Below are 25375 nucleotides of genomic sequence, written 5' to 3' on the forward strand. Positions count from 1 at the left end.
CAGTACGTCCCTCCCATATACCTGGCAAAAACCGGGCCCGGGAGGGACAGGTCAGGGCACAGGTGTCCTTCTTGCCAGATCGGTTGCAGCTGAGCATGGCTTTTGAGGCCCCAGAACTGCCCTGACACTTCACTGGCTCTAGGAAGGGGAGAGAGGCCTGAGGAGACAGGTGCATTCCTCTCCCACCCTCTCCCTTAACTGTCTGATGTGGAAGAAGGGAATCAGCTACGTGCAGAACGCTGCTGTGTCCGTGGAGATTGATGAAGGCAGTATTTACCAGAAATTCATGTCTAACTCAGAGGGTTACATTCTCCACCCTCTTCCCCTTCACGCCTTCCCAGCCAGGTGCTCCGTTAAAAGACCTCAACTCTTCCCCGAAACTGCAATGCCAACTCCAGCCAGAAGATGGCGCTGCGCACCTGTGCAATCCTTGCCATTCCAGTGTAGTCGGCCCTGGCCTGCTGGACAGGTACACTGGTAACTGCCAGGAGTGTTGATGCAGCCAAATCGGCAGCCTCCCCCGTTGATGCTGCATTCATCCACGTCTGCGGGAAGAGTAGGAAGGCAGACAAATAAGGTGGGGGCGGAGGAGGAGCTAGGGTGTGGGCAGTGAGTGAGGGCTTTGGAGAGGGCCTGGGGGTTCCTTGAGTTACGCAAGATGAGTAAATTCTAGAGAGCGACATAATAATACAATATTATGCCTATCATGAACAATACTGTTTAGTAGACATTTTAAAAAATATGTTAAATGTTTTCTTAAAATAAAAAGAATGTTTTAAGAGTTGTCTGACCTGAGGAGAGCTCAATCCTCCTCCCCTATCTCTGTCCCTAAAGGAACCATAAAGAAGGGGCGAAGTTGACCAGCTTTTTAAAGGCTTCCTTCCACTCCTACCTACCAGTGAGGCTGTTGTTTTGAAGCTGAGGGTGGAGGTCCAGAAACGGTGATGGAAATGGGAGGGAGGATGCTATTCTCTGATGCCCCACCTCCCTGCTGACCTTCAGAAGTTGTCTTAATTTCTCCCATTTCATCACAGTGGATGCAGACATGGCACATGCACCCAGGCTGCCCATGAGCCACAAGCCAGTGCAGAGCCTCAGTCACTTAATTGGAGGGTGAAAAGGCAAGAAAGGAAAGAGTGGGAGCGGGATGCAAGCTTGCTGGCTTACCTCCACAGTGGGTGACACCATATAGCAGGTAGCCACGGTGACAGAGACACTGGAAGCTTCCTGGTGTATTGACACACATGTGGTCACAGGTTCGATCAAAGGAGCATTCGTCTATATCTGGAAAAGCAAGGATATAATCTACTGAATCTGTCTTGGGGCACATGACACTGGCTCAGGTACAGGACCCGAGTGAGGGACCTTGGCTCTCCCCCTTGAGTTGAAACAGTCTACTCCTGGCCTGGCCATAGAGCAGTGACTGAGTGCTGCTGACCCATCCTCTTGGATGTCCCTTCTACTTGGAGACCTTGGAGTCTAGAACTCTTAAGTCTGGTGCCCATGGATCAGGGCCCATGAGTGGTTATGCAGGTCATACTCAACCAAGGACATGAACTGGGGTGAAATCTATCCCTCACTCCTCACCAACTGTGCATTCCACTAAGAAGCTGGTCCACCAAAAGGAGGGGTATGATTTGCCAATTTGTAGCATGATACAGAGACTCTGCAATGTCTGTTGAGCTTCTCCCACCCTATGAACCTCTCCTGTGGTTTTCACCTTGGCCCAAGTCTGCTCACCCTGGCAGTTCCTCTCATTGATGAGAAGCTTATAGCCCTTCTTGCAGCTGCATTCAAAGCTGCCTACTGTGTTGCGGCAGATGTGGTCACAGCCCCCGTTGTTCAAACGACACTCGTCTATGTCTGGGGAAGCAAGGCAAAATAGAACAAATGACAATGTTGAGGGCCGGGGTTGTAGCTCAGTGGTACAGCACCTGCCTAGCATGCATGAGGCACTAGCTTTGATCCTTGGCATCACATAAATAATTTTTTTTTTTTTAAGACTATGTTGAAGGCTGGGAACAAGGAGACAAGATCCCTTCCTCACAGAGACAAGGAAAATCAAGGAGGTCCCTAGGCCTGCCCCTTTTGACTTGGATCACCCTCCTGTGTCCTCCTTATTCAGGGGATCTGAGGCTCTTAGTAACATCCTCTCTTCTGGGACTGAGTCTGGTATCCAGAATCAGGCAATCAAGGGAACTGCCTGGAGCAGGTGGGCATTTGACCAACAGACTAACCCATGCCCCTGAAGATGTTCCCAAGAAGGCTGGTGGGTAGGGTTATGCCATTCCTGTCCTCCAGCCCTGTCACAAGGGCACCGTCAAGAGCAGTGAGTGGGACCAAGGAGAGGTGCAGAGTCAAAAAGGACTCACTAGAAAGGAACAGCCTTTGGGGAGGAGGAGCTGGGAAAGAGGCCAGGCGGGGAGGACTTTCAGGAGAGCCAGTAAGGCTGGTAGTTGATGGGGGAGGGTGGGGGCCAGGCAGGGGGCTGGACTGAGAGAGGTCTGGAGAGACTCAGGCCTGAGGCAGCTTTCAGCACTAGAGAGGGAAAGGGGGGTGGGTGAGCAGCTTCCTTCCTGAGGTCAAGTTCCCCAAGCTGGTGGCAGACAGGACCCAGGCTACCCACCCCTCCTTGCGGGGGAGGGGGCAGGGAGGGCAGCCTTCCACTTCACTCTCAGCATACCTGTCAACAGTCCTTCCCAGCAGGAAACCTCTCAACTCTGGCTGGCTGACCTGCTGCCCCAGCCCACCCCCCTCCTCTCACAGCTGTTGGGCCAAAAGACACAAAGAAGGATCCCAGTACTCCTTCCAGTGCGACTCCGTGTGACTAGGGGACACAGACCTGATGAATGATTATTTTCAATATGGCTGCCTTCCCTTTTTCTCCTCCTGCTCCTATATCCTTCCCCAGGCCTGGCTAATTAAAAGAAGGGGAAGCAGAATGGACATTGTAGGAAATCATACTGTGATGACAACTACATAAAGTTCTTGCCATATTCCAAGCTCCATTTGTATAAAATAACTCATTTAATCCTCAAAACACATCTATGAGGAGAGTATATGGGGAAACCGAGGCACAGTACCATGAAGTGACCTGCCCAGGATCACAGCACTTGGAGGGGCAGAGCAAGGATCCCATCACAGTAGCCAGGCATCCGTGCGCCTAGCTGCTCACCTCTTCTCCCTTGGCCAGTACAGCCTTTCTAAGAGCCCAGATCACCTCCCTGGAGCCCCCTGAGAAGGTCCGAGGATGTGGGTTAAGATTATGAATACACCTGTGATCTCATGCACAGGTCTCAAATGTCCTTCCAGCCCAGGGACAAATGTGAATAGCTGGGACCCACAGGCTGGGGATGGGAGCAGGCAATAATGGGGGCAGAGGCGGAGGGCACTGAGGAACTGGCTGCACTTTTATGCCCCTTGAGCTGAGGTGGGAAATGTGGACAGGACACAACCTTTAGCTTTGTCCTGGGTTCCTTATAAGAAGGACATTGAGGAGGAGGGGCGGGTATGTCCCATAATAGCTTCTCTGGCACCAACCTCAGCCCCTTACCAAAGGTTTCCGTGCCTCTCGTCCTCTCGCAGCCCTTACCTTTGCAGGTCTTCCTATCTGGCTGCAGCATGAAGCCCACAGGACAGCTGCAGTGGACACCAGTCGCAGCATCGTGGCACTTACTGTCGCAGCCCCCGTTGTTGACAGCACAGGTCTCTGTTTAGGAGGGAGGTAGGGGTAGTAATGGGATTATTGGCCTAGAGTCCCAAACTCAGGATAGTGGAGAGCTCAGAGGCCAGAGGGTAAGCCTTGGCTGCCCCCCAACCCTGCGCTTTAGCAGGAGCACCCGGTGGAGGCTCCAGCCCCCTTCCTCCCATCACTCCCAACCCCCAGCCCCTCAAGTGCAGCCAAGCAGTCCACTTCCCTGCCCCCTACTTGATTGAAACAAGGTGGACAGCAGTGAGGCAGGTACAAGCCAGAGCTGTCAGGCAGGAATGTGCTGAGGGGTGAAGGAGGGGGGCAGGAGGGATGGGAGCTAAGCAGGGGGTGGTTCTAGCCACCAGGGAACAGAAGGGATGGACAGGAATCTCCTCTTCCCTCTGAACCATCTCTTAGTGATGGGGCAGGGGTCATGGTGGACAATCTTACTATAGCTGGACTGCGAAGAGTGAGTGTGAGATTCCTAAGACAGTTAAGGGGTGCCCATCAATTCACCTCCTCTTGCTCCCCACCCAGCTGTCTTAAGAAAAAGACCCAGTTTCAGGACAGCCCAGCTTCCAAGGAGACAGCACATACTGGGCCATTTGCCTTCACCTCCTCCCAAGTCCTCCTTTTAGCTCCAGATGGACATCACTGGCTATTCTGGGGTGGTTTTACTTTCCTAATGGGGAAATAATGTGCAGGAGAGGATAGGGGACAAAAGGAGAAAAAGACCTCAGAGAAGAAAGGATGTGAAAAGGGAGGTGAAAGAATAAGAAAACCTCAGAGCTGGACAAAACCCCACCCCTATTCCACTAAGTGTCTTGCATTGCTCGCTCCTGGCTGGTGAGCTTTCCCTTTGCTGAGAGGCTGTGGGAGTGTGGATGGGGCACTCTTCCTTTTTTTCTGAATTCAGTGCAGGAGAAAAACAGGTTTAAACAGCAGTTTGGGAAAGTCAGGTGAGTCCAAGGAAAAACCATCAGTTCTAATAGTCAAAAGCCTGAGCCAGGGACTGAGGGGGTGTGTGGAGCCATCCTCTAGGTGCCTACAGTTCTCCCATTAGAGAATCCCAAGGCCTCTTTTAGGAGAGAGGAGAGTGGTTCGCAGAATTGGGGACTCATAAGAAAAGCACAGGGCAGTGCTGCTACCTTCTTGAATCTGACTCCAAACATTTGGGCCCCACCCTGTCACCAACAAGAACAGCAAGGCCAGGGCTCCAGGAGAAGCCAGCCTCTATCTGTGGGTCCATGGCCATGTCTTGGTCCTGCAAATGCCTATGACCAGGAGCAGCACAATGGGATCTCCTCTGTGTCATTCCCTCAAGGAACCTGGAGGAAACTTGAGTTCCGACTCCAAGCTCAGCCTTCTTTCCAAGAGTGCTCTTGGCATAGTGGCCCACTATCAGGGAGGGGGGACCACTGAAGGATCCAGGATGGGGGCAGCAGAGCTGTACGATGTCCATCCCAGACTAGACCAAGAGGGCTGCCTACCTCCACAGGATGGCATTGCTCAGAGCAGTATGGCATAGCCTTACCTGTGGCTCTCCAGGTCACAAAACCACAAATTACCTGTGCTTACTCTGCACCCAGTGCTTACTAGATGCCGTACACACACACCATCTTGATCACCACTATTCTCTTATTTTACAGAGGAGTGAACTGAGGATCAGAGAGGAAGGAAGGCAGCTTGCCTGAGGTCACAGAGCTGGAAAGTGGCAGAGCCAGTATTCAGACTCACTCTGATTGAACTCTGATGCCAGGCTCTTAACCTTATGGAGCAGACAATAGTGAGTAATGCTGGGACTGTAAACCAGAGGCTAAGAACCCAAGACAGATGCCCCAAGAAGCAGATGGCATCTAATCCTACCACCCCTATCTCAAGGGGCATGGTGGGCATGATGGGTAAAATGGATCTGGATAGCTCTTTCCATAGTGAGAGGGAGGCAGGCAGATGGCTGGGAAGGAGGTGTGGTGTTGTTAGAAGATGACGGACGGGGGGGGCAAGGAACACAAGAAGAAGGAGAGAAGGAGAGTGACGGAAACAGAGGAAGACCAACGTGAAGCTTCCTGGGCCAGTTCTTAAGGATTGGGGTTTCCTGTCACCTGACAGGCCCAGGACCCAGGCTGCCAGGGAACCTGCTGACAGCTGGGGCCCAGTTAGACTGGGCTCAATGGGCATGCAGTTAGTGGGAGCCCCAGCGGGTTAGCCCTTCCCCTAGCAAGCCAGTGAGAGCAAGCGGAGAGAGCAGACATATTTACCATTAGAAACGGCCTGAGCGGGGATGTGCTGCTCTAGCCGCCTTTCCCCTGTTTGACATTGTAAAAAAGCTGTTTAGATGGCGGGGCAGGAGCCACAGTGGGCCCCAGACCCCTTCCCACCCACTCCTCCACCCTATAAGCCCAAAACTCTGGCCCTGGATGGTGAGCTCTGAGGCCCCCCTATGATAGCCTCAGTTCTCAGCCTTGTCCTGCCTGGGATCCTCAACAAAGCCACGCTCCCACCAAATGACTAGAAAACTGAGACACTGAGTCTCAAATAGGGGCAACTGTGGGCCCAACACCATGTGGCATGCCAAAGGCAAAGCTGGCATGCAGCATCAAATCTTAGAGCGAAACCCCAAATCCCAAAGGGTTCCCAGACTTTCTGCTCAACTTGGCTGCCCTCTCAGTCTCCCCATCAAAGCTGAATATCCTGATGGCCCCAGACAATGACATTTCCTCCTACGAAGGCTGGTTAGAAACATGAGATACCGGGCAAGGTAAATAAGTTCTAGTGGAGCAGAGGAAGAGGGACTAGGAAAGAACACAACTGAAAACCCTAGAACAGCTTCGTTTGCTCTCTTCTGTTTCACTTGGCCATGGCCCAGATGGTGGAGTGGATCTTGGATTAGAGAGGAGCTCAAGCTTAATAAGGGTATTTTCAAAAGCAGCCATGTCCAGGACTATCTGAAGTGAAAGAAACAGAGAGATCCAGAATTCATATGCAGGGGCCCTGAACTCTGACCCATATCTTTTTTTTAGGAACTGCATGCAGTTTCTTTTGGGAGACTCTGGGGATGTGGGGATTTGTGGATGTATCCAGGGGTGGTGGAAGGTTTAGAAAATAGAAGAATTAGACCTATGGGAGGAGAATACATAAGGAGCTAGAACAGGCCAGAAAACACAACATTGATACCTAAACATGTTTTAGGGATTTTGGAGAGTTGATTGAGAGGGAAACATGTGACAGGAGAGTTTTCAATTACAGAAGCACTTTAGGACTGTGCGTGCAAGTCTCTGCTGCAGATGCCTGAGGGAACCCTGTGAGGACCATCTGCTCCCCTGTGAAGAGGACAGGTGTCTGGAGTGGGGTGGGGGAAAGTCTGGTTCTTAAGCTGAATGTCACATCTCTGACATACATGACTTCACACAGCGGAGTTGTGTTCACACCTCCCCTCCCCAGCCTGCTGCTGTAGCCCACCAATGCACAGCCCCCCATAAACACCCTATGCCCACAGAGCGAGCTCACCCCTGCCTGGCTCGGGACCCAGCCAAAGCGCTTCCCTATCATCTGGCACTTCTCCAAGTGAACACCTCTCCTGTCATCTTGTCAACACTAAAGTGTAGGGGGATTAAGAGTTAATTTTAAGGAACTAAGTTCATCTAGGTACCTGGAGATACATAAAGTAGGGCCTGGGAGTTCAGGAAGAGAGATTCAGGCATTAAAAGGGCCCTGAGGGACAGGGTACAGCTCAGCAGTAAAGTACTTGTCTAGACATGCACTAGGCCCTGGGCTTGATCTCCAGCATCACAAACAAACAAAAAACCCTCAAATCAGGGCTAGGGTTGTGGCTCCGCAGTAGAGCGCTCGCCTAGCGTGTGCAAGGCCCTGGGTTCGATCCTTAGCACCACATAAAGATAAATAAATAAAACAAAGATATTGTGTCCAACTACAACCAAAAAAACAAACAAACAAAAAAAACCTCAAACCAGGGCGGGAGAGATTGAAGGCCCAACTGGGTAAGGAGTGGGAGGGCTACAGGCAGAGCTGAGAGGGGTGATGTTGGAAACCAGAAGAGAAGGAAAACAGAGTGAGGCAGTCGGCGAGGGGAGCAGAGAGGGTATTTGCAGGAGTGAGGAGACAAAGGATAAAGAGGAAGAAGACACCTGCGCTAGGAAACCCCATTAGTCAGCCCAGGGCTGGGAGGCTTTGATAGCTCCATCTCACCACGCTTCCAACAGGCCCTCTGGTTAGGCCTAATCAGCGGATTCCCCATTTCCTCTCCTTTCTCTATCATATCCTGGGCCAACAAGCACCTCTGCTAAGGAGTCCCAGTTTGGCGATACTTTATCTGGGAGGAAGGGGGTAATGAGGCTCCGGGGAGGGTGGTGGAACCAGTGGGTTAGGGAGGGGAGAGGATCACATGAGCCCTTCACTGAGTTGTTCCCTCACTAGACCTGGCATTGCTGGCCTTCATTCCCTCCCCAGTCACTCTGTGTCCACTCTGTACTCCCCCACTCTCTGGTTCCCACGGGCTCCCACACCCCCCATCACAGTAGACTGTTCCTCCCCTGGCCTCACCCACCGATGCATGTCTTCCCGTCGGTATGGAGCACAAACTTGACATGGCAGCCGCACCGGGGACCCTGCTCTGTGTCATCGCATGTGTGCTGGCAGCCACCATTACCATAGTTGCATGTCACTGTGCACAAAGAGGGAAGGAAACCCATCAGCTTGCTTCTCTCTGGGTACCACAGTTCTCCACAACACGGGAACCTGTCCCCTTTTCAATTTCTCTCTCCCATATTCCCTGCTGATGAGGCCGCACACCCTCCTCTTTTGGTTTCCTCTTCCCCCCACCCCCATCCTAATCATCTTACATTTACAGTCCCGCTGGTTCTTGGTGAGCTCAAAGCCAGGGCGGCATTCACAGGCGATACCCCCCTTGGGGGTCTCCCGGCAAATGTGGGCACAGCCATGGTTCTTGTTCATGCAGTTCATTCCTTCTAAAAAGGAAGAGGAGAGGGGTGAATGCTCTGTACCCTTGGATGTCTAGACAGGATGGAACTGAAAGGAGCCTTGGGGGCTAGGAGATTAGGAGGGTTCCCCTGACGTTGCAACACAGAAAGGACCGCCTCTACTCCTGAGCCTCCTGTCCTGCCCACAGAGCCCTGGTGCTAAGGAGCAGAGCCGAGCCGTTCTGAATAATGTGTGAAAGCTATTGAAAGCCACCCCAGAGACACCTATGTGATCACCTTGTCTTTCAAACAGCCAAAACAGTGTCTAACAGTTGTCTGGCATGGTGCCAGAAACTCAGGGGATTTAAGAAGCACCTAGAAAAACTAAGATAAGATCTTTTCCCTCAAAAGGGCTTACATTAAAACTGGGAAGAAGATAAATAATAATCAGATCTAAAATGTGAATGGGAAGTAACTGGTAGAGAAAATTACTATGCCACAAACATTTATTAATATCCTACTACATGCAGGGCAGTATGGGATACAAAGATGAATCAGACATGGTTCCTGCCCTCAGGATATCCCAGACCAGTGGGAAATGAGCCACAGAAGTAGACAACATATATCCCACTCTGTGTTGCCCCTCTCAGTCCAGGCCAAGGAAGAGGCTTTGGTGAGGCCCTTATACATGAGTAGCAGCTTAGAGAAACCTGAATGCCTACAGTTAGAAATAACAACCACCTCAGGTCTGATCCTAAGCTGACCCCAAAATAGCCTCAATCTCATACTGATGCCAGCCCCAAATTAATTCCCCCAGAATTTTTCTCTAATACCAGTATCTGTCCATGGAGCCCTTGGGTATGACCGAGTTGAGGGACAAAGAAGAAGGAGCTGGCAGAGTTGAGAAGGGGGGGTAGACAGACCCAGAGGGTGGGCAGAGGTTGGCCCTCCTGGGTCAGGCATGGGCTGACCTTCTGGTCGCTGGATGCAGGTGTGCTGGTTGTCGCTGAGGAAGAAGCCTTCTCGGCAGTGACACTCATAGCTGCCCATCATGTTGACACAGCTCTGCTGACAACCACCATTGCCCTCAGCACACTCATCCACATCTAGGCAAGAAAGGTAATCAGTGGGGCCACGGAATGCAAGCCAGGGTCTGGGTGTGCCCCTGGACTTCAGCACCAAGGATTGAGCACAGTCTTAGGAACCCAATCCCACCCTCTCAATTCGCCCAGCCTTGGGCCAGACAATTCTCACCCCCTTGACAGCTTATGTTCCAGAGTGTGAAGAGCCTCTCTAAGAGGACAGAGCTGGAAGGAACTAAGGGAATGTGTGGGGTGGGAGGAACTGACCTGGGCTCACTGAGGCCCAGACTAGGCTCCCTCACCTTCACTACGGAAACGGTCTGAGGGCGGGGAAGGAGCCAGAGCAAGAGGAACAGTGATAAAGGATGAAGTCTGGTCACATTGGTCAGGGAGAGGTAACCAGACGTAGTAGCTGGTCATGAGAAGCAGCCATAGAATTGGGGAACCTGGAAATAGCTCTGTGTTCAGGAAGAGCTACGGCCATGGTGCTGAGGTTGGAGGGACAGAGTGGGGAAAGGCGGCTGAGCCTCAACTCCTTGTGGGGTGGGGATCATTTATGTGGACATGCCACAGCCCCGTCCTTTCTCCCCTCCTCCATGCCTGGGCTTGCTGCCATATTCCTTAGCCTTTCTCCTATTTTGGTTTAACAAAACAAAAGTCTGGCAGTTTGGCAGGGAAGGATGGTGGGGGAGAGCCGCCAGGCCGCACCCTAGATGGTGGAAGGGGAACAGTAGGCTCTCACCCCCAAATCCCCACCCATGGTCCTAGATCCAGGCTCTTCCTGGGGCACCCACTTCAACACCGTGACTCCATGTCTATGCTAGCTACTGCCTCCCAACTCCACAGCCCTTCTTAGTTTGCCTTGGTCCAGGAAACATCAGGGAGATTGGGTGCCAAATAGAGCAGCTAGAATCTGAGCTCCTGAGGATGTCATCTGTCCTTCCAATTCTCTCTCCCTGGGCCCTGAAATCCTCCCTTCTCCTTCTGGCCAAGGACAGAGGGACTCAGATCCAGCTGGCTCTTGTCTGAGCGATGTACCTGTTGGAAAAGCTAAGGAGGTATACTTTGCTTTGCTTTGTCCCTGTTTCTGTCCCATCTCTTGCTACATCCCATCCCTCTCTTCCTGATCTTGCCCCATCCTACATTCTGTGCTGTGTGCTCCCTTCTATTCCAACCTGTGGCTTTGTTACTTTAGCCAAGTTCTATTTCTCTTTGGGGAAACTGAGGCCTAGGACATGGACATCTTTCCCGAGTTTCCCTAAGAGTCAAAGGTAGAGTTGTAACTTATGTAATCTTAAATAGACCTTTGCTCCTCTAACTCTTTCCATACCTACTCACTCTCTTGTCCCTCTGGTTGGTTCCCCCCAAAATACTTATAAGGAAATGAGACTTGGTAAGAATCAGGGGCTTAGAAAGGTTAAAGGGAGCAGAGCACTCAGAAGCTGATGTTCACAGTCCGGTAGGTGCCTCCCTGTCCTCCCTAAATGTCACAGCTTCCTTTCTCAAAGGAGTCCCAAAGAAGTTCCTCAGGGTGATTGGGCAGAGGAGAAAGGAGGCCCTTTCCTGAGAGATGAAGTTAGAGGAGAGGGGATCTGGTTGGAGAAGGACTCCCCAGCGCCCTGTGTCTGGAGGCCTGGGTGGGAGGAGACATCCAGAGCCTGGGTGTGAGGGTGGCTATGCTGGCTGAGACAGCTCCATAGTGCAGAGGCTCCCCAGGCCCAGGACCTCGACATCCATCTGTTGGATCAGTTGGAGGGGCCCAGTTCAGACTGCTTTTCTGGGCACCAATCTTCTTGCTTCTCTTCTCTTCCTGTTCCTCTATGCTTCCAGTGCCCTGTTTCTGACTTGGCACCAGAGAGAGAGAATTTGGGAGAAGACCCCTGGGTTCAGATCTCAAATTCTTTTATGCTCTCGTCTTCAGAGTTTTATTTGGGAAAGAATCTTAACTTGGTCCCAGTAACTTTTTGAAATGACAGGGACAGAATTGGAGTTCAGTTCCCTAGAGATTCTCTCTCTGATCCTGCTCCTGAACAAGGAGATCAGGTCAGATGGAGGTCTCAGCAGTGAGGACAGGGTGAGACTGGAGAGTACAGGAAGAGCTGGGAGAAAACCAGACGCACCCAGCACAGCATTGTCCTTCTCATCAGCAGTGACATTCTTCCTGTTTACTGAGTATCTGCTATGTGCTAAGGATTGTACAGGGCTCTTTACACATGTACTGTTGTGATGATCCTCCTGGCAACCTTTAGAGATGACGAAGTTGAGATTCCTGGAGCCTAGATCATTTGCCCAAGTCCCCACAGGTAGTAAGATAAGATCTTTCGCCTGCGTTACCCACTGCTTTACCCAAATCCACTCTCTTCATCTCCTCGACCTTGCCTGAGAGCATTTTCTAGCAGTGTCTCCTCTGACGTTCTTCAACCAGTCAGAGCAGGACTATTTTATCTTTGGTGACCAGTTAGTTCCGAAGGGGAGGCTGGCCTTGTTCTTTTGGAGGAATGCAGCTCTTTTTGGTTACTTTTCTCCTCCTTGCATGAGAAAGGCTTTTCCCTAAAAAGACATCCCTCTTACCCACTCCCTTGCTCACCCAGACAGTTGTGTCCATCGTGTGCCAGGTGGAATCCATCATAGCAGGTGCATCTGTAGTTACCAGGGATGTTGACACAGTCATGCACACAGCCTGCATTGTCCTCTCGCTCGCACTCATCCACGTCTGTAGGAAAGGAGAAGCTGAGACAGCTGAACCCATCTGAGTGTCCCCACTGACCATCCCTGGGCTCAGTCTTGTGGTTGTTTTTTTTTTTTAAATATAACCTTCTCTTGTATGTCTGTGTTTACATCGTTACATTCATAGCCTGCAAACCATTTTGCTAATTTCATCTCAACCTAAGGCATAAGCATTTCACATGTCTCCTTCCCATCTTTCTAATCACTACTGTATACGGTTACAGAATATTCCATTGTGTTGCTGCATCATAACTTCTTAATCATTTTTCTCAATTATTAGGCACTTTTTTCATTTATTATACCATCATAAATAATGCATCAAATAACATCTTCACCTATATATTATTTTATTTAAATTTTCTTTGACAAACCCCGAAGAACAAAATCCCTGAGTCAAGAGGTATAAATACCATTTAAGAGTCCTGTTAGGTATAACAAAATTACTGTCAGCCTTTTATGTTCATGGGTCCTATGTCCACAGATTCAATGAAACATGGATCGAAAAAATATTTAAAGAAAAAAGCTACATCTGTACTAAGTATGTAGAGGTTTTTCTTGTTACTGTGTGCTAAATAAGACAACAGAAATGCTATCTACATAGCAGTAACATTGCATTAAATAGTATAAGTAAACTAGCGATGATCTAAAAGTATCCAGGAGGATTATATAGGTTACAAGCGAATACCATGCCATTTGATATAAGGGACAGGAACACCTTAAAATTTTGGTAACCTTGTGGGAGTCCTAGAACCATTCTCCCACAGATATTGAGAGACCACTGTACTTTTCAATTTATAATGCCAGCAGGAATTAACAAATGTTCCTTGTCCTTTCAAGGCTCACCTATACTGAAGGTTGTAAATTTAAAATAATATCCCAAGGCTACTTCAATTTGCATTGCTTTAATTATGGAGAAGATCTGTTTGCAGCATAAATTTCCCGGGGGTACACTGTTGTTTCCACTCTTTGTGGGTCTGGTGTAAGAGTCTAAAGGTGGAGATTCCAGCTCCAGGGAACCACAGTCCCAAACAGTTAAGTGACTGTGAACTATTCCCACTGGAGGCTTAGCTAGTCCACCTAGTGTCTTGGTGCAAATTAGAACACCGTGCCTCCTCTGGGAAGATGCAGCCACCCACCTTTGGCCAGTGGGGATTTCAGGCCTGGGGGTAATGCAATGTGGCCAGCTGAGGGCAATGGCACTGGTTTCTTCTCCCACAGGTCCCCCTTCTCTGATCCATGTCTCACCTTTGCAGTGCTTGCCGTCCCCTGTGTAGCCAGACTTGCAGATGCACTTGTAGGACCGCGGGGTGTTCTGGCAGATAGCGTCGATGTGGCAGTTGTCTGTCCCTTCCACACACTCATCCACATCTGGCAGGGGCAAAGTGGGGCACATGAGACCCTCTGCCAGTGCCTCTCAAGGTGTGTCTTGAAGGTGGGTTTCCCAAGGGTAAAACCCCTCTAAGACAGAACCAGTGCCCCTGCACATGTGTTTTCCCACATCCCTATGATTTCAGACAGGGAAGACTCTAATTTCAGGAATTCAGAAAGAAACCCTACTGCCCTAAAAAAATACCTAATCCACAGTGACAGCTGAATTCTGTCATTTGAAATGCTCTTATTTAAAAACAAATAAAAAACCTTTAGACTGGCTAAATGTATTTAGCACAATTAGAAATAACCTAGTGTGAGTTAGCACCTTTTTTTTAGGAGCAGGTTTAGGGTAAGGGGGAAGATAAAGGCATGGGGACAGTGGTCTCTAGGAAGGTGGCAGTGTCCAGTGGTCACTAGCAATTAGAGGAGGAAGAAAGAGAGATGGGGCATCTGAGGGATCTTCCTCTGCCTCACAACTCTGCTTTAGACCAGGCCGGATCCCACTTGCCCACCATGACAGGAAGGAAAGCCCACCCCAGGAGATTCTGCTTGGCCCCTGTATGGCCAACAGCAGATGAACCAGGAACTGGCAGGGCTGCACCAGGAACCTGAAGCTGCCCTGGTAAGGGCAGCCCTCTTGGCTCTCCAACTGACCCAGGCAGGCCCACACATCCCACTACTGTTAGTTCTCCAAGTCTTCTAACAATAGGCATGACACACAGAGCTTCCTAAAGGAAGAGGCCATTCCAGGTCTGGCAAAAATGAGGATGGTGTGGGCTGGGATTGTGGCTCAGTGGTAGAGCGCTTGCCTAGCATGTGTGTGAGGCACAGGGTTTGATCCTTGGCACTCTGTATATCAATTAATTAAATAAAGGTCCATCAACAACTAAAAAAAAATTTTTTTTAAATGAGGATGGTTAAGAGAGTACCTAGGAAAGAGCCTATGAGCAAAAGATTCTAACTTCCAGGGCAATATCATGATGCCTACAAAGCCAAACTGAAATAGGGGAGAATGTTTCATCCTGTTGAAAGTGCTTTGTTGAGCTTGTGAAAGTAAACATACTGAGGGCTGTGGAAGCTCACAGGTGACTCAGATCAGCCAAAAGGACACAGTAACAAGAGGAAGGATGGGGTAGATGCCAGGAGCATTAGAGACAGACGAGGGAGTTCTCGATGCTGGCTGAACATCAGTGTGCATCCCCTAGGAGAAGCCCAAGCCCCTAGAGATTCTAACATGCAGCTAGGGTGAAGAACCTATGTTACATGGAAGATCGAAGATGGAAGAGATTATTTCTACCTGTGAACTAGGAAATAGAAGATAATCGAGAAATAGCAATCTGCCACTAAAAGAGGTAGGATTTGAAACCAATGTAGTCTGACTTCCAGATGTGATCCATGGGCTGTAAAATTGACTGGGTTTCGTTAAAATGCAGACTTTCAGGTCTTATCATAGATCTACTGAATCAAAATCCTTAAGGTGCTTGATATATTTTTATTGAATGAATGGACGGGTATATCAGTAACCTCTCTAATTTATAAATAACCAAAAATTCTAACTTTGGTTATTTGCCCTCTGCTCTCACGCTTCACAAAGTACTTATGGGGCAGGTCTGAAGTATCCTGGGGCTAAGGAGAGAAATGAAATATGGAAGAGCACCCAAAAACACCCTGCCTCAAATCCTGTGGGCTTCTCTTCAGCACTGCACTCTGCCCTTCAGTTCTCTTCTACTCCCCTGCGGCCATTCACCCTGCCCAGAGATCTACATGCTGGAACTTGTCCAACAAGTGTGGACTTACTCCCAACCTCAACTGGGCTCTGCAGTCATGGTGTCCACCTGTCAGCCACCCTTGGAAGTCATCCCAAAGTGGAAGAATGGAGGAGAGTTCTTAAGTGCGTAAAAGAAGGACCCTGCAGATGGCAAGCGGTTGTGTGGAGAATCAGTTTGTCCAACTGCTGAAGACACAACAGAACCAAGAAATGTACTCTCACAGAAAGATCCTAAGCACCAGGGCCAGTCCGTCCCAGATTAAAATCCAGCTCTACCACTCTCCAGCGAGGCCTTTCTTAGTTTTAGTTTGGTCTCCCCTTTAAAATGGAGAGGATGATACCTCCTTGGGAGAGATTGTGAGCAGTTAATGAGAATAGTTTGGGTAAAGTGCTTAATAAAGTGTCTGGTAACAGGAGGGTCCTGATATAAGAAGCCTGAGATGGAAAGCATGAAGTCACTGGTTCAGACAACAGATGCTAGAGGACTGTGCTGTCCACTGTGACAGCCACTAGCCACACGTGGCTATATAAATTTCTTTGTTTGTTCTTTTGGTGCTGGGGATTGAACCCAGGGATGCTTTACCACTGAGCCACATCCCAGCCCCTTTTACTTTTTATTTTGAGAAAGGGTCTCACTAAGTTGCCTAGGGCCTAAGTTGCCCACAATGGCCTTAAACTTGTGATCCTCTTGCCTCAGCCTCTTGAGGTCCTGGGATTACAGATGTGTGCCCCTGTGTCTTATGAATTTAAGTTAATTTAAAATTCAGCTCCTCAGGTGCACTAGCCACAAGCCAAACGCTCAATAGCCACATGTGGCCAGTGGCTCCCATCGTGACAGCACTAATTTGAAACCTTTCTAACGCTGCAGAAAGTTCTATTGCACAGCCCTGTCCTAAGGGTTCTGAATAAGGGCTACCTTTGACCTAGCTCAGAGACATGGGGACTGGAAACCCCTCCTCTGTGGCCATCTCAGACGTGCCTGTCTGTATCAGCTAGTGGCTCAGTAGGGCCTGCTCTCTGGTTCTTCTTTGCCTCCTGTTCAGGGCTTACCTGCACTGGAGGGGGCCAGGAAGCAGGACACAGCAAACCCATGCCTCCCGGCACAGCCTTCAGACCCTTCCAATGGTGGGCTTTTCTGGCCATCTTAACCCTTCTCCTTCATCTCCCTGCTCATAACACTAACACCTCTCCGGCAGAGTCTGTTCTAGAAGACTTTACTCCTGCCCCATTCCCTCCACAACCCCTAAACCTTCTCCCACCCCCACACATTTCACACATCTCATTCTTGACACATTGAGATGCACCTCTGTCTTTCGCCTTCCACACACACTGCCCTCAGCTTTCCAATTCTAGCTCAAAGTTGTTTTCCCCAAGCTCCTCCTGGTGAGCCCTGCTCCTGGGAGTCCTAGTCCTGGGGTATCCGGCTTCCCTCCATTCATTGGCAACACTCCTCAATTGTTCTGCTAATACTTTGAAGCTCATCATCGCAACAGGTTCCACTTTCCTCACTTGACTAGGCACCCGCTGAAGAAGGGACACTTTATTTTTTATTTGGTTTGAGGAAGGGACACTTTAATGGTGTGATTGGAATGCTTTGAAGCACAACAGGCCTAGGCAGAGCTGTGAAGCAAAGCCCTAAATCCCACTAAGCATCTCCTCCTTTTGCCGGTTCCTTCTTCCAGAGCTCCGTCCCACCACACCTGCTGACCCTGAATTTGTCCTTTCAGGGATCCCTGGGGCACTCATGGGCAGTCTCATCTTAGCCTGTTCTCTCAGGGCACAGGTGTTTAATAGCTAGTCAACCAGCTGATGCCACTGGGCACGGATTGGTTTAGACCAGTGGTTCTCAACCCTAGCTGCAAACTGGAATCCCTGGGGACCTTTGAAAAAATGTGAGTGTCCAGGTGCCCCCTAGACCTACAAAATCAAGACTTCCAGGGTGAGCTTGGGGCTACTGTTGATCCTTTTTTTTTCCAACTCAGGTAATATAACTAAACTTAAGTTGGGAAAAGACTTTGGGGTACCAACATGAAAGAGTGGTTAAGAGAAGGGGTTCTGGAGTGACACTGTGTCAGTTCAAAAGCCAGCTCAACTTGTGTCTGTGCCTCTGAACTTAGTGTTCCCTCCTCTGTAAATGGGAATAATAATCATCATCGTAGTACCTCCCATAGGGCTGCCAAGAGCAGCAAATGAGGTAACACACTTCAAGTATTTAACCTCACAATATGGGCATACAATAAGTGTTCAATAATAGTTTGCTGTTACTATTCCTTCTTTCCAGCTTTCTCCCTGGTGTCCTGATTACATATTGCTGGCTTTGCATTGAACTACACTCCTTGAGGCCACGGCTTCTGAATCTTTGAAATCCATGCTGCAGCTAGAATAGAGTTGAACATCTGCATTCAACCAATAGTTAGGGAGCACCTGCAACATGCCAAGCACTGGGCCAGGTAGGGAGATTCAGCAGTGAGCCAAGAAAACTTATGATACATTCCCAGCACTTCATCAACGTCTGTTAAACATGGGGGTGGGTATGTGGATAAGATCCATATCTGTGGCATTCCCTCTGCTCTGAGATACCTCAAAGAAATTTTGTTTCTTTACTCTCCTTTGACCCCACAGTGTTTTGGGTGAAGGAGGCAATCTCAGGAAGTTAATCTTAAGAAAAAGGATCTAGGGCTGGGCACAGTGGCACGTTTGTAATCTCAGACACTCGGGAGGCTGAGGCAGGAGGATTGCAAGTATGAGGCCATCCTCAGCAAATTAGTAAGGCCCTAAGCAACTTAATGAGATCCTGTCTCAAAATAAAAAATAAAAATGTGTGGGGATGTAGCTCAGTGGTAAAGCACCCCTGGGTTTGATACCCAGTACCAAAAAAGAAAAAAAAAGCAAGGATGGGGCTGGGGTGGTGGCTCAGCAGTAGAGCGCTCACCTAGCACGTGCGAGGCCCTGGGTTCGATCCTCAGCACCACATAAAAATAAATAAGTAAAATAAAGCTATTGTGTCCAACTATAACCAAAATATTTTTTAAAAAAGAAAGCAAGGAAACAAATAGGAAAGAGAAGAAAAGGAAGGCAGAAAACTCAACAAGGGACAGTATTCCCTTAAAGGCATCCATCTGATGAATGCTGTGGCCATAAGAGCCTAGGGACAATGAATGATAGGATCTCCAGCTGGTCAAACGTCATCTGGGGAAGCTGTGGGCATCTCTTATGAAACAAATGGACACTGAAGCCCAGGAGATTATGTTGGGAAGCAACAAGCAGCTGGCCCACATGGAACCAAGACCCCAGTCTTTTGATTCTGGCTCCACTGCTACCCACTGTCTTCCAGAAGTACCTGAGGAAGGCATCCATGTCTCAGTTATTGTTGTGCCTCACCCAACCCAACTCAGCACTTAACTCAGCAGGAAGCAGGCTGCCAACACCTAACCCTGGTGATCCTGGCAGCAAAGCAGCTGTCCTGTGCGGATGCTCCGAGGCTTAGGGCATGGGGACCCCAGAAGAGGAGCAAAAGGCGGGTCAGTAGGCAGGGAGGGGCAGACACAGTTGCAATAAGGAAGGGGTGGGCGGTGCGCGCAGTGGGCAGGTGTTGCCTGCCCTGATTCACTCACTGGGGCCAAGCAGCTGGTCAGAAACAAAAACAAACACCAGGGATACAGGTTCCTGCTGTTAACAGCTTCAAACCGCCAGAGGAAAACTCCAAATAAATATAATTAGAAACTTGTAAAAACGTCCTCTCTGTAAACCTGCTCCCCAGGGTCTACCCTCTAAGCGTCCCCCTCCGTGCAGCCTCCCGCTAATGCCCACATATCCTGATGCTCCACCCTCATCAGGGATTCCTCAGGTCTGCTTCCTTATCCTGCACAGTCCTTCAGCCTAGCAGCTCTGGCCCAGGTTGTTCCTTACTTGTCACCATCAGTGACCAGGCCTGGACAACCTTGGCAGGGGGCTCTGAAACTGAAACGCCACAGTTCTCTAGGGCTATGGTAACAGTTCCGGGGGAAACTGTAGGTAAGAAGAAGGGCTCCAGTGCCTTGTTTAGGAGGTGTCATTCCACTTGTGCAGTCACATTTCAGCATCCAGTTGTCACTTCAACGCAGGATCTTGATCTGAACCAGAGATCTAGGCTAGAGCGGAATGCATAGGACCAGTCTTGGAGCAAGGAATGACGTGGTGTGGGACCAAGCCTGGGGCCCTGGGGTCCAGCCCTGAGAGGACTCAGGTCCCACCACACAGACCTTTCAGCTTCATTTGCCACCTTTTTGAGTGCACACACATACACACACACACAAATGTTCTTCAAGGGCTGTATCAGAGGTAAATACCCACTTAAAGACATAGGAAGAAATTTCAGGCAAATGGGGTCCCAGGAAATGGGTAGGGGAAGAAAAGAGCCAAGTGACCTAGACTCAGGAAGGCAGAAGTAGCCCAGGGTCCTGGAACAAGGTCTGGTATTTGGTGAGCAATCAGGGGAGGCCCAGCTGCCCGACTGAGGCCTGACAGCATCTTCTGACTTCATCAGGAAAGACTTCAACGAGATATGCAGAATTTCAGAGGTGCAAGGGGCCCAACTGATTTTAAAAGTGAAGAAGAGAATTTTAATGATCTCCTCAGAGGCCCCAATTTTTAGATTCTGTGTTTGTCCAAACCCACTGGCATCATAATCCCCACCCTCCTGGTGCCACCTGAAGCTGGCATTGCATGGGCACAGGAGGAAGGAAGTGGCCAGTCTGCAGACACAGGGAGCCCATGTCCTCCTGGTCCAGGTGAATAGCTTGCCTATCCTCCCGACATCCCTGGGTTGGCTGCTGCTTCACTTCTCCCCCCCAGGCCTAGCAGCTCCTCCAGCTCCAGACTCCTGTCTTCTAACTGAACCTGAAGAAGCTGTCCCCAGGTCTGGGCCTCTTGCGGGCACTGCCAGCCTCAGAGCAGCTCCACAGTTTCCAGCCCTGACAGGGACTCTTTCTTATAAGTGGTCATGTGCTAGGGGTATGGGACGTTAAAGGAGGTCCACACCCGGACATGTGGGGACCGTGGATTCAGGCAGCAAGCTCCTGCCTCCATCTTCTCAAGAGGGTCTGAAGCCATCCATCCCCCTTTCCCCCGACACCCCCTCCACTCAGTTCAAGGCACTGGACCAAGCCATTCCACTTCTTTACTTCTCCAACTAAAACAAAACGCACATTGCCCCACTTCCTTTTTCCTCTCACCAGAGCTCCGGACACACACGCGCGTGCACACACACACACGCTCACACACACATTCTGAGTCATGCACATGCACATTCACACACCCCAGTGAAAGCACACCTCACATTCTCAAACTCACACCCAGGCTGGCTCCTTTTACAACAGGTCCTGGCTGCTCACATCTCAAACCGGTTCTCACTCATGCCCTCAGATTCCAGAAAACAATCTCACTGCAGACTGCTGATGCCATTCTTCTTGCTCTACCTGCAGGGATTCTGACCTCAGTCCCTCCTCTCTCATTCCACCCTCAGAGACTCAAGGCAATGAAAGGTGAGGGGTGGACAACAGGGAAAGAGTCTGTGCTCCCCACCCCTGGCTCTCCCCACCCTGGGATATATCACTGAAAGAAGAGAGGGCATTCCTAAGGAATTTCTAAGCAGCCCACCCCACTTTGCCACCCTTCTGGAGAAAAGGGGGTAGGGGCAGGTTTAGGAGGAACTGATTAAAGATCAGGCTCCAAGAGTAGGGGGGGTATCTTTCTGTCTCCAGTATGGCCTGGACAGAGCACAGGCAGGAGCCAGCTGCCCATGGAGCCACCCTCGCCCGCTGACACGGTTATGGTTTTCATTTCATATTTTGGAGGGAGGGGCTAGGAGGAACAGTCCCCTCACTGTAAGAGCTGGCCACAGGAGCCGAGGGAAGCGGGGAGGAGAGGAAACAGCCACATTAAAGAGGAAGAGAGGGGTGGGGGGAAGAAAGAGGGAGACACATACACCCAGACAGGGACCCGGAGAGGTGCATGGAGACAGAGAGACACTGTTCACGGCCAGATGAACGCTCTCAGTCCCGGGATGGATGGTGTTACTTAAAAAGTCTAAATATGAGGCTTTATCAAAATTCTATCCCGAACAAGAGGAGAAAACTACCAGGTAAACTGAAGGGCCACGCTGGCTCCCCCAGAGCCCACCCTGGGGACAAGTTTCCCTGAAGGCCGTGAGACCTTTTCATTCAGCTGTAACCTGAGCCCTGTGCAAGGATTAGGTCTTTTTAACCAAGGCGGCCACCCCCCCACCCCTCAAAAAAGCAAAGCAAATTAATGCTTCTAAGTTAACAATTATCTTGGTTATCCAGTCTGTCTACTTTAAGACACACAGACAGGCACTTGAAAAAAACACTCAAAACCATGTACCCTCCTGCTCACTCTCTCCTACTCCCACCAGCTGACCCGCCCAATCATCCAGACCCAGTTCTCACAGGCGCTAAAACATTAGCGTTCACACTTAGTAACTAGTCACAACCCAGCTATGTCCCATGTGGGTGATCGTGGTCACACACACACACACACATCTCTCACCTTTACACTTAGGGCTCACTTTCTTGATTCCATTCTCCACCCCATTCCTCACATGACTTTGGCTTTCCCCACTGTAGGGATCTCAGATGAAAAGAGACAGAGACAGATAGATCCCTGGAGACACAGTAATTGTGCAGGAGACTTGCCAAGGGTATATGTATTTTGAAGATCTTTTAGAGCTTCGTTTAAAAGCACCTGGCGCCAAAGGCGTGCTTTCTAGCACTGATGATAGCTGGGAGATATGCTCAGGGGCAAGGAAGGCACCTTTGAAGCCCACAGCACTCTTGTCTGGGGTAAGACTGTAAGACTGCCCTGATCCAACGCAACTGCTCTTCCTGAAGCATCAGCCTACAAATTTGGATCCAGAGGCATCTCTCTAATTCAGCAAACCTCTGGCAGAGGGGGTTTATAGATTTCCTGAATAGCAGGGTCAATGAGAGGCTTCCATTCTATGCCAAGCTAGTCTCAGGAGAAGGAAGGAAGGAAGGAAAGGCAGGCAGACAGGCAAACTACAGCCAGTCAAAGCATGTGTGGCCCAAGTGAGATAAGCAGTGACCAAAACTTAGTCCAGAAGGTTCTTGAGGGTAGAGTCTTCACTCAGCTGCATGTCCCCCAGCACCCAGAAGGATGTCCAATGAAAAGGGGAGCCCTGGAGTGCCTTGGAGGGATTCTGACTCTGTCTCTGGAACACAGACTGATCTCCCTGGAAGATGGGCTGAGCTCAGGCTTGAGAGTCTTGGCTTCGTGGCACCTGTCCCTTTTAGGGGTCTCCATCTGCTCCTGGGACTCCTTTGATGCACTGCTTCTCCTTTTGCACCCAGACTCCCACCCTACCAATTAGGCCACTACAGACACTGGCTCCAACTTGAAAGAGGCCCTTATCTTGTCTTTAGATTACTGCATGAAATCTGTTCCTTCCTTCAGACTAAACTCCCTAGCTAATTCCATGTTATGAGTAAGTCAGCACGCACTACAAAAGCCAGCTTTGTTTATGAAAACACAAGCAAATCCACAGTAAGGAGAGGGGCTGCTCCCAGGCTGGGTGTTGGTAGTGGTGGGCTGTCTGGAACTAGGACTGGAGAAGAGGCAGTTTGGGGTTAGAATGGAGTTGGGGTGGGGTCTGGTATTTGACAACTGAGGGTCTCTAGTGTTTGGTTCTATTAAAGGACAGACTGGACAGGGCAGGGGTTGGTTGAAGAGGCAGTGTTTGGGGGAGAGAAGGGTGATATAGATATTGCACAGAGCGGGAGCCCATCTAGTCCAGAGCAGCTTAGAAATCAAATGCTCAGGCCCCAGGACACAGTGACCTAACTGCCAGACACTCAGGCTTCCCCAACTCCCAAGTTCAACCTCCCTCGTGGCCCAGCCACCTCCTTACCCTGGCTGGCTTTAGGAGCCCCTGGGACAATAGGTAGAATCATAAGCTCCTAGGCAAAACCTTGCCAGGAGGAATTTTCTTTTTGTGGGTATAAATCTCTTTAGGGTGAGGACACCATAGGGGGAGGAGTGCAGCAAGAGGTTAAGGGGGAGGGGAGGCTGTCCTCGGAGAACTGTGGGACACCAGCCTGGTTTCTGCCAGCACAGCCTTGGACTGGCCAGTCGATGAGCTCAGGGTCAGGGACGGGGGCGGGAGGGCCTCCCAGTCACTTTCTTTAATTCCTAGAGGGATCTGTCAGAGCTCCCCAGCCTGGAATTTTACTTTGTTATTTTAATGCAATTCTGACCTGGATTTAAATGGAATTGGAAACCCTGGGCCTTAATAAATAAATATTATGATAAGAAATGAAAGCCATGCAAGACGAAAGAGATTTCCCCCCAAAAGGCAGAAACACAACATTCTTGCCAGAAGCTAGTCACAAAAATTTTCTTCTCTTTAGCCCCCTACCATCCAGTGAGGGACGAGTTGGTTTTTCTATGAAGGATCCCCTTTTTATTTAACATTTTTCCACTGAGAAGACAGCAACTTCGAAATTTCTGTCTGACTTTGCATGACGGCTGGGGATGTGGGGAAGAATTCTATGACTTGGCTGAAAAGTTTTCATTCCCTCAGTCTCTCCAGGCCACAGCTTAAGTTTCTGGCAATGTTTGAGAGAAGATTCTGACTTTGGAGGACGAGAAGTCCTTCGAAGATGCTAGAGCGTGGCAGTGAAGTCTGGTCAGAATGCTGAGGTGCGTGGTCACTTCTGCCCGCCGCCCCCCCCAACCACCAAACTTCTCTCTCATCCTCTCTGCCCCTGGCTCCTCCAGCGTTCCCCCCTCCCCGGGACGCGGCGCCCAGAGGTCCGGTCCCCAGCCGGGGAGTTGGGGAGCACAGAGCCCGGTCCTGACAGCAGCCGGCTTCCCAGCACCTGCCCTGCCCCTCGCCAATCTTGCCCTAGCCCTCGGGCCCCGCTGCCCCCGCAGTCCCGCGGCCGCGCGCCCCTCCTTCCTTACCTTGCGCAGCTTTGCTGTGCTGGGCGGCGCGGGCATGGACCAGTAGGACTAGCAGGCAGAGCCCGGGCACGCGCCCCGAGCCCATGGCTGGAGCTTCTCCGGGCAGCGGGTCCGCTGGGGCTGGTCTCGCAGCCCCGGGAGGGCGGAAGCCGGCGGGGGCCCCCTGTGCGCCGGAGGGGGAGGGGAGCGGCGCCCCGCCGAGGCCGGGCCGGGGCTGCGGGCGTGGGGCGCGGACCGCGGCGCCCTCGGCGGGAGGCTCCCGAAGCTGCCGGCTTCTCCCGGCCCGACGTCGAGGCGAGCGAGGCGAGCGAGGCGGCGAGGGACCAGGCGAGGGGCGCTCGGCGCAGCTGACGGAGGGGAACCCCCGCCCTCTTCAATCCAGCCGGGCTCTGCTAGCGGCGGCGGCGGGACTGCTGCGTATAATCCCACCCAATTCCCAGCTTCGCCCGGAGGGAGCTGCAGCCGGAGAGCGCGCAGAGCCCGAGCAAGGGACCTGAGAAAGGGGAGGGGAAACGCAGAGCCAGAAACACGCCCTTTCTGCCTCTCTTTCTTCCTCTCTCGCTCTTTCTCCGTCTCTCAGGCTCCGTCTCTTTTTCTTCGCCTTTCTCCTCCTCCTCCTCTTTCTCCTCCTCTCCTCGCTCCTTTTCGTTTTCTTCCTCCTCCCCCTCCTCCTCCTCCACCACCTCCTTTTTCGTGCCCTTTTTTCTTTCAAATGGGGCCTCGGCGCGGCGGCCGCTCCCCCTGCGCGCCCGGGCGCGGCGGCCCCCTCCCCAGGCTGCCGGGCCGCTGCCTGCAGGAATTTACAATCCGGCGCTGGGGG

General features: G+C 50.8%; 1 protein-coding gene across 2 annotated transcripts in view; it reads right to left on the minus strand.

The window, feature by feature from the left end:
• Nucleotides 1–24640, minus strand: part of Scube3 (signal peptide, CUB domain and EGF like domain containing 3) — a 31875-nt gene extending 7235 nt beyond the window's left edge. The window contains exons 1-11 of one of the 2 annotated variants that reach the window (XM_027943746.2): nucleotides 24556–24640; nucleotides 13683–13805; nucleotides 12298–12423; nucleotides 9600–9734; nucleotides 8551–8673; nucleotides 8256–8372; nucleotides 3593–3709; nucleotides 1741–1863; nucleotides 1168–1284; nucleotides 420–545; nucleotides 22–138 (exon numbers count right to left, since the gene is read on the minus strand). In XM_027943746.2, the coding sequence (XP_027799547.1) occupies nucleotides 22–138; nucleotides 420–545; nucleotides 1168–1284; nucleotides 1741–1863; nucleotides 3593–3709; nucleotides 8256–8372; nucleotides 8551–8673; nucleotides 9600–9734; nucleotides 12298–12423; nucleotides 13683–13805; nucleotides 24556–24640 (1309 nt within the window). Of the gene's footprint in view, nucleotides 1–21; nucleotides 139–419; nucleotides 546–1167; nucleotides 1285–1740; nucleotides 1864–3592; nucleotides 3710–8255; nucleotides 8373–8550; nucleotides 8677–9599; nucleotides 9735–12297; nucleotides 12424–13682; nucleotides 13806–24555 lie in introns of both variants that reach the window. The other variant, XM_027943745.2, reaches the window with a different exon arrangement.
• Between the last annotated feature and the right edge of the window lie 735 nt (nucleotides 24641–25375).

The sequence above is a fragment of the Marmota flaviventris genome, chromosome 6 (assembly GCF_047511675.1).
Source record: "Marmota flaviventris isolate mMarFla1 chromosome 6, mMarFla1.hap1, whole genome shotgun sequence".
Classification (NCBI taxonomy): domain Eukaryota; kingdom Metazoa; phylum Chordata; class Mammalia; order Rodentia; family Sciuridae; genus Marmota; species Marmota flaviventris.